Below are 9466 nucleotides of genomic sequence, written 5' to 3'. Positions count from 1 at the left end.
TTCCTGCTGTTTAGAAGAAATAAATGAATGTGCAGCATTTACTTCCCTTGGAAAGGCAGCACACATTATCAATACAACAGGGGCTCAGTAATATGTATTAGCAATTTACTTCCAGATTCCTAAGCAATTCTTACCTTATCATTAAGCTCTCTGGAAATATCCAGATGTCTCTGACAACAAGCAATAGCTTCTTCAAAATTCCCAAGTACTTTTAAGGTGTTGCCCAGATTCCCACTAGCTTTAGCTTCTCCCAGTAGATCCCCAATTGTCCTAAAATTGCAGAAATAAAGCACACAGTTAATAGTGTATAATTTGGAACCAAGTAGATGATCAATATATGGTAGACAATTAGAAGAATTTATGAAAGGAGATTACAACTGTGTAAATGCATATGTATTCAGTTCATTTTATGTCTAAAATGCACTAATATGAACATAGTTCAACCTGTGTTTACAGACATTTAATTTTGTTGGTGCTGTTTGTGCAACTGCTAGTATTCACTGTATTGATAATAGACAACAAAAATAAAAATCACTTATTTTAGGAGGAGAATAAAGAAAATATTCTTAATTAGTACATAGGAAGACAGTCCTAGCATCAGAAAGAGTGGTTTAACTGTTTCTGCACTTTATTTGACTGTCACAGTCTTGTATTATTTACAAGACATGCAGGTCTCCCAGCAAGCTCAGAGGCAATACTACATTTCTTGATTCTAAATGAGACAAAGGCACGAGACTGCCACCAAACCACCCAGACTGCTGTACCTGGGGAGTAACACAACAAAACAAGTTCCTACAAGGTTACAGCTCTTGAGAAAGTTACAGCAGGGGGAAGAATAGATTTGTGCCTAAAGTGAGGTTAAGTGCATTAGGTGCCTGTGCCTTTTGTTGGATCTATACCAACCTATTCCAAGTCAGATGCATAAATAGCAGATGGAATGCACAGGGTTTTTAGACTGCACACAGTTACAAGTTTTACACATAGGGACATGAATGAGTCTGTCTAGTTACCAGAGAGACGGCTTAACATTCTGGAGAACCAGACAGACTGAGTCTTAGAAACAGGAAAGGGTAAAGAAAGCGGGGATTTAAAAAAGCCAGTTAATTACCCACAAACCTGGTGATGCCTCAGTCAGTACCAGGATTATGGTGCTAGACCAAGTATTAGCTCCCAGGTTAAAAGGCAATCAAGTTACCTGCCAGACCCTCTAGCCCTCTGTCACCACCACAGTCACTCATTATCCAGCTGTAACAGCAGGGTTTGGCAGGAAAATGAATAGTCAACTGCTCATCTCTACAAGAATGGTATGAAATGGAGAATATGGTTAAAGAAAGACAAGATTACCTTGCAAGAGTTAAATCATGGTGATGGTATTCCAAAGCCTTTGCATATTCATGTAAGTAGAAATAGGCATTGCCTAACTGGCTGTAAATAGCACTGAGTGTTTTTAAATCTTCAGTTCCAACCTGCACGGCTGCCTCGAAGAAGGACACACCAGCTCGGCAGTCTCCTGCTTTACACAGCCGCTCACCTTCCAAAGCCAGCTCCAGGCAGGAAGCCTCCATCCTGCACAATTTAAGTAAAAAGAAAAACAGTCACTCTAAATGTACCGCTTTATCCAATAACTTGAGTTCTAAAGGGGTGATCTTACTCAGAAGGTCTCTATTTTAGGACAGGGAGGTGGCACCACACCACAAGTGGTACTATAATAGCACAGAAGCTAATGCTGAAGTGGGAATTGCAACTTCAACAGAGAAAAGCAAATGTAACAGTGACAGAAATAGCACTGAGGTGTTTTTTTTCCCCCCCCTAAGTCTCAGGGAGGAAATCCAAACGCTGCTCAGGCCATATACAGCACCTGTACGATTCAAAACTGCAGTTTTCACTGTCTAGACAATTTCAGAAAAGTAACCCAAAAATCAAGCTATTCCTGGCAAATACTGATTTTGAAAAACTAAGCACTGTTATCTTTAGGTTGATGGCAGTTACCTACACAAAGTCACAAGAAAAAAAAATTACTAAAATTCCAATATTCTTGTGTATCAAGACTATGACTATTTTTCCTAAAGTTGTTTCTTATGTAATTCATTACTTCTTGGCACTTCATCATTTCCTATAGTGCCACTGCTATGAAAATTTTCCGAGTGTAAAGAAAAAAGGTCTAGAATTAATTAAAAACAAAATGTAAGTCAATTCAAGGTACTTAACTGAGATGTCATCATCCCAGAAGCCACTGGAATATTTTTTATTATTATGAGCACATAACTGTATAATTATACAGGTAAAAAAATGCTGCAAACAGTAAAGAAGACACTCATTAATTTATAGCAGAATTTTCAGATTACATTCTGAACAAGGAACACAGAAGCCGTTAAAGAACTGCAGCTGCCAAAACACATCCACATGTATTTTTGCCACTGTGAATTCAGGTATACAGAAGTTAACACTTCAGTAAGTGCTACCTATTACCTACAGTAAACATTTCCCTATTTTCCAGTTCCAAGATGCAAGGGAGGTTGGGGAGAGGAGGATGAGAAAGAAGACAACTTCAGGGTCTGGATCTTGAAGCAGTATAGTTCTCTAGTTTTTAAGATAGATGCATTTTAAAAAGCTCATAAAACTGCCATCATTCTACTTTTAAAAGATTTTTCAAAAAGAAAATTCAGTAATAGATGTTCTGTGTTTAAAAAGTGTATGTTAATATGGCCAAAAAGTGGACATCAGCCATACATTTTTATATTGTTTTAAATCTTTCTTCACGATGGATTACACAGTAAGTATAAGGGCTCCAACAGAGAATATTTCATGTAATTAAAGATATCCCTCATAACGTCATCATTTGATTTTTACCTGGTTGTAAGAATAAGCCATTTAGAATTATTTTCCTAAAATAATTTCCTGTGATATGCACAGAGCAGTAAAGGCAACAATCAAATGTTTGCTGTTCCTGAAGTTATTTCCATGGCAACATCAGAAGACAGCTGTTTTGACAAGACATAGCAATGAAGTGTTTAATATACCTGCAATGTTTGCATTTCTTAATTTTTCTAAATCAGAAAAAAAAAAAACAGATCCCACAACATTCTACGCAAATCTGAGCAAGAAGGAAAGATTTTTGAAAAATCCACTGACTTTCAAGAGACCTAGAAGAATTTGGATCCTAAATAAAATAAGCTACCAACACAAAATAGTACCATACCTGCTGGTCTTTGACATTCCACAACTTAGGCAAAAGGAGATGACGGACATAGTTAACTTTTGCAATTAAAAATACAGTATGTTTGGTAGGCAGAAGAGGTGCAGACAGCAAATGGTAACTCAGGCATGAAGTTCTTCCCAGGCCCAGCTTCTCAGATTGGATATCCATAACACAAGCAGTATTTTTAGGTTTGAAAACTCTTCTCAGAGAAGTTAAAGCATCCCTATTTGCTCAAACACACAACCTGGTTTTTATTACATTGTGCATGTATTGAATGGAAGACCGAAAAAGGCAGAAATGATTAAGTACAGTTAAGCAGAGGCAGAAATGATTACACCGTCAGCAACTGAAGGTTTAAGAGTTAAAACACTTCACTGGGTAATCTTAATCCTATCCAAAGAGGTGCTCTCCGGGCACCTCATGTTAACTGACACATCCAATTAAAGTGATGGCTAGAAAATATGGTGCTCCTTAGTGCAAAGATTTAAGCCATTACACAAACACATTCATTTCTTTAGACTTCTAGCTTGAACAGCTAACAAGGGTAGAGCTTTCAGCAAAACGTGTCTGTGACATAGTAATAGTCAAAATGCTACACTGGACTCCAGTTCTATGAGTGAATTTATCCTGTTTAAAAAAAAAAAGACTTGTGCTTTGATTTGTAACTGGTGCATCGGCTACCTAATATAGGAAGAAGAGGCACAGTTAAAAAAGGTATAAAGACAGTATCAGAGAACACTGTGGCCATGGTGGCACATTTTCCTGATGCACCACATTCAGTCAATTTCACACAATGCCAAGGACTGCCAAATGGCAAGGCAGCATTAACCATTTCATCAAAGAACCTGGAATGTGATAGTTTTGACTTTGCAACTCCAAGCTTAACATAATTTATAAAAACAAAATATTCAGGGGTTTTCATACAGAACATAAATAACTAGGAAGCTAACCAAGGCTTATACCCAGTCTGATGAAAATCAGTTATTACAGTGTTTCAATTCAACCAGAATTACAAAAAGTAACTGAGAATGCAATTAGTAATTGTACAAGTAAAAAAGAACCCTGAATTTAACACGACTCTTCAGTGCAACTCTAGAAAGGTTGTGTTAATAGGTTGCTAGACTCTCTAGGGCAAATTAAAGCTGTAATTCCATTTGGATCCGTTCTTACTGGCCTTCTACAATTTCAAAGTCTAAATAAGGTATAAAAAAAATAAAAAAGATAAAATTAAATATTTATTTCCACGGTTGCCTGTACCAAGTATTAATATCTTATTCGCAGTACATAAGAGGTAGGAAATCATTTAGTTATTATAGAGGTTTGTTAGGCTTAGCCATCAAGTTCCAAAACTGGACTCAGAGAAAATTTGGGGTTGTTGGTTTGGGTTTTTTTTTCCTCCATTAATTAAAGGACTGTTATGAAAATAAATACTTTTTTGGTTTGTTTAAAAAAGATGTACATAAGCGTTCTGTAGTCAAAAAAAGTCACTTCTTCACAATGTTTTCCAAGACTGTTTTAACTGTCACTACTAATGGTTAAGCAGCAAGTCACAGGTGTAGACAAGGTGACGTTATCAATGTTTTATGAATTCATTAAATAGTTACAAGGAGAATATGAAATTTCTTTCTCTGTTCCCAGGCCTGAATTGAATTACTTATTTATTCAACACCAAATGGCTGAACAAAAGACACACTGAATCTGCAGAGGCAAGAAGAGAAGAGAACAAGGCTCATTCATCTGTGTACTTCTAATGAAATCCTGTTCCTGCTAAACAGGGTAATGTTCTTCCAGATATTACCGTGGAAATGCTCACACAGGGCTTCATTTTGTTACTCAGCTGATAGCTGCCTGGACCTGTTCTCTGAAAGGCTGGCATCTCCTGAATAATTTCTCATTTGTAAAACTACCTCATCCTTATCTGTCTCCCTAAGCTTTTCATCTGGCCTGGCTCCCTTTTCTTTCTTTTTTTTTTTTTCCCCCCTCCCCTTTGCCCCTTCTTTTCTTTCCCTTGTCCTTCTCTGACCTTCTTTATTCTCTTTTGTTTTGAACCTTTATACTTACAAAAATATAAACCCTGTGCATATGCCTCCATTCTAGCCTCCCTAGGGTGTTTTTCCCATTTTGGAGTGTCTCTTCAGCTGTTCTCCGCTTACAATAAAGAACAGAAAATGAGTAAGAAATAAGACAATAGAAGACAAGGGGAGTCATTGATTACTACAATCTCTAAACACAATTAATTTAGTTTTACTCCATTTGATTCCCACCAAGAGGATTTTTTTGCTATTGGGGGGGAATGGGGCTGCCATGCAATTTGCCATAAACATTTCAATATACGTAACTTGCCTAGACACAAACCAAAGAAACTCAATTACACCTCTAACTCGGATGCATGTAATTATTAATGCCATAGCACCCTATAGTGAAGGTCACATAATATTGCTGATTCCTGCCCTTACTGTTGGTTTCTATATATAATGCAGAAGCATTCCCACACCTCCAAACAACTTCACCACAACTCCACTACAATACTGTGTTTAATCAAAGTTTGTTGGCAAATTTACAAATAAAACACTACACACACATACAAAAAAAAAAAAAAAAAGGCAACAATACACCTGAACTTCGGGTTGTTTTGTTCCAGCCAAGGTAAAAATGAGTTACAGGGTTTTGGTGTGTGAATTTAGCAGGCAAAGACAAGTGAGTTCTACAAATATTTACTCTATACATCACTTACTAGTCCAATTTATTAACTTACACATTTTATTTTCAGTCACTAAACAATGCGAGAATAAAAAATAGCGTATTTCAACTAGCATTAAACATTTTTACAGCTGCTAAGGTGATGCAGGTCAACCACAGCAGGGAGAGAGAAACAGCCTGCACAGTCAGGAGGAGACCCGTGGTAAAGCCTTTCCTTACGAGTCAGCCACCAGCTTCTTTTTCAAGACAGTTCTACTGGAATACCAGTGGGAAGAAAAAAGCAGTCTGAGAGGCAAATGAGCCCAGGACAATACCTGCAGGTAAAAAAATACCTACAAAATAACACCAACAACCCCAATAGTTTATGGCCTATTCTTTCCCACATTAAAATTTAAACTATTCTCAAATAAAATCTTTCCAAGTTATACCTATTAAGCCATCATAAAATTCTAATTCAATGCACTGAATTCATTTGCAGTTTCTCTACATTTTTGAAAGATTTAATTATTTTTAAAAAAATAACCGTGCCTTCATGTTTTTTAAATGTTCATCAGATTACAGTTCTTAGGGGAAGGTCTAATAAGGCCATTAATAACTTTATTGTTAATCAGCATCATTCAAGCCTGTATTGAACTACAGCATAAAGTAGTAGGACATTTTGCCCTGACTGTACTACAAACAGGCAGCACCTCAAACAGCTCCTGCTTTTATTAAAGAGTGAGCAAGGACCTTCTATAGTTGTCTGGGGAGTAGCAAGAGCATAAGCAACAGCCTGGGTAAACATGTTAGAGGAATGCTGGGAGTCAGATACATCCAAGAAACAGCACAGAGAAATAGGAAGCTCACACACTTAGGGATTCCTGCAGCCACCGTATAAATATTTTAGCCAAATAAAGAGAGCAGAGAGTAAACTACAGTTTCTTTGCCAATTTCTCCCTACTGTCCATGAAAAAGCACCTCCTGCTGACTGCACTGCTAACCAGAACTAACACTGTACTTCTATGAAATGGATGAGAAGACCAATCTAATAGCAATCTAACATGGTCAGAACATTTTCAGAATTCATTTTAAGCCATAACATGTGCTGTTGTACAAACAACGGTAAGCTGCGGACGTCATCTGTCTTGACTTTGCTAAGGCCTTTGACACCATCCCCCATAGCATCCTCCTTTCTAACCTGGAGAGATATGGGTTCAATGGGTGGACTGTTCAGTGGATAAGAAACTGGCTGGATGGTCACACCCAGAGAGTAGTGGTCAATGGCTCAACGTCTAGCTGGGCAAAAGTGACCAGTGGTGTCCCTCAAGGGTCTCTACTGGGACCAGTGTTGTTTAACATCTTCATCAGTGACACAGACAGTGGCATCGAGTGCACCCTCAACAAGTGTTCTGACAACACTAAGCTGGGGGGTGCAGTTGATGTGCCAGAGGGACAGGAGGCCATCCAGAGGGACCTGCACAGGGTGGAGAGGTGGGCTCAGGTGAATCTCATGAGGTTCAACAAGACCAAATGCAGGGTCCTGCACCTGGGGAGGGGCAACCAGCATTACCAATACAGGCTGGGAGAGGACATGCTAGAGAGCAGTCCATTGGAAAAAGACTTGGGGGTACTAGTAAATGAGAAGGTGGACATGAGCCACCAATGTGCAGTGGCAACCTAGAAGGCCAATCACATCCTGGGCTGCATCAGAAGAAGCATGGACAGCAGATGGAGAGAGGTGATCCTGCTGATCTACTCTGCCCTGGTGAGACCTCACCTGGAGTGCTGTGTCCAGCTCTGGAGCCCCCAGCACAAGAAGGACATGGAGCTGTTGGAGCATGTCCACAGGAGAGCCACAAAAATGATCAGAGGGCTGGAGCAGCTCTGCTATGAGGACAGGCTGGGGGAGTTGGAGATGTTCAGCCTGGAGAAGAGAAGGCTCAGGGGGACCTTATAGTGACCTTCCAGCACCTGAGAGGGGCCTACAAGAAAGCAGGGGAGGGACTATTCACAAGGGTTTGTAGGGACAGAACAAGGGGTAATGGCTTTAAGCTACAAAAGGGGATATTTAGGGTAGACGTTCGGAAAAAATTCTTCAATATGAGGGTGATAGATCCGTGGAATAGGTTGCCCAGAGAGGTGGTGGAGGCCCCAACCCTGGAGACATTCACGATCAGGCTTGATGAAGTGCTTTGTTCTGGTTAGCTAGCAAGGAAAAGGCATCCAAAGCAAGGATAACCACGGTAGAGGAAGTGCACACCAAGAATCACGCTTTTTGTTTGTTTTAAAACAATAATTGCAGTGTTCCACTGTCCCTTCCTATTGAATGAGCTGCAAAATTTACCCTTCCGAACACCAGCTACCCAAATACCGTGCACCACTGCACAATGCTGCTGCTGTTCGTGCTTATCAGAGCAAGTCTGCATTGCTAGCATGTCATCCCATGTCTGCGAAGAGGATTCCAGGAAAAAAAACGTAAAAGCTGTCAGAAGGGAAATCACATATCCTCTCAACTTGCAATGGGAGTACTTTTTTAGTCCAAGGTATTAAAGCAGTTTCTATCAATTAAGTCTCTGTATTTTAAGCAAGGAAAACAGTGCTCTAGGTGACAGTGCAACTAAAAAATGCCTTGTTCATGAAAGCAATAATGGGACAAGTACCGAGAACTTCAGCAGACAAAACTCAACAATTTGCATATGCAGCCCAAAAGCTAAAAGAAAGGAGAGCAGGTGTTAACATGCAGGGATCACACTTCATATCGTTCCATCAGAAATACAAAGAAATACAGACAATTCCTGTACGGTTCCACATGCTGCACAATCATGTAATTATACAGACAAGACCTCCTGTATAACAAGTGAATTTTCATCATTTAAAAATTGAGTAAAAGGGGAAAAAAAGGTTATTCTAGCTTTCAGTTTCAATAATACTGGTAACAGAACTACCAAACTATTTGTTGTGACTTGTTTAGTTTTCAATTACCAGCACTTATTCATCCGTACCAAAACTAATACAGTCTTACCTGTATCGCACATGAAAGGAACGGTCTTCACGCATGCTTGTCAGAACATTGCTCTCCTCCATCGAGTTGCATTATCAGCAGAGAAAACAACACTGTTCTGCAGCAGGGAAGCACTGTACTACGGAGAAGTGTTGTCAGAACACCATTCCAGTTAGTGTATTAGTAAGCTGGAGTAAAGATATCCTAAGCTCCTGTTGAAAAACTCTTCTTTATTACTAAGGTCAGGAGGTCAGTGTCAGACATCTTAAACCTTCAGAAACATGTTCATCTGTGGCCCATTCAGCTGTGTTTCTGGAAAGGGAACACAAGATGCTTGACTTGAAGTCTGACAGTCAGTTAATAACTCATAACCATTCCCAGCTGATGTAAAAGCACCGCACTGCTCCTACCAAACAGGAAGCAACAAGCAAGAACTTAAACCAGGGCCAAAGCCTTCTGCATACAAATGCCAATTCCTGTAAGCAAGCAAGAAAGCAAAGAAGGTTTAACCAAAACCAGCTCTCTCTTTCCTGCTGGCAACTAAGTCATTTACCCTTAGTATTCTTTGGCTTCATGACATTCCAAGC

The 9466-nt window shown here is 39.3% G+C and overlaps 1 protein-coding gene across 1 annotated transcript in view; it reads right to left on the bottom strand.

Annotated features, from left to right (window-relative positions):
• The window catches only part of GPSM2 (G-protein signaling modulator 2), a 19094-nt gene extending 9900 nt beyond the window's left edge, over nt 1-9194 (bottom strand). Inside the window, exons 1-3 of the mRNA XM_008943572.1 lie at nt 8901-9194; nt 1345-1566; nt 135-270 (exon numbers count right to left, since the gene is read on the bottom strand). Of these exons, the coding sequence (XP_008941820.1) occupies nt 135-270; nt 1345-1566; nt 8901-8962 (420 nt within the window). The 5' untranslated portion in view covers nt 8963-9194. The remainder of the gene's footprint in view (nt 1-134; nt 271-1344; nt 1567-8900) is intronic.
• Nucleotides 9195-9466: the final 272 nt, after the last annotated feature.

This window comes from Merops nubicus, unplaced genomic scaffold, assembly GCF_000691845.1.
Source record: "Merops nubicus isolate BGI_N331 unplaced genomic scaffold, ASM69184v1 scaffold10797, whole genome shotgun sequence".
NCBI lineage: Eukaryota > Metazoa > Chordata > Aves > Coraciiformes > Meropidae > Merops > Merops nubicus.
This window is presented reverse-complemented; position numbering and strand designations above follow the sequence as displayed.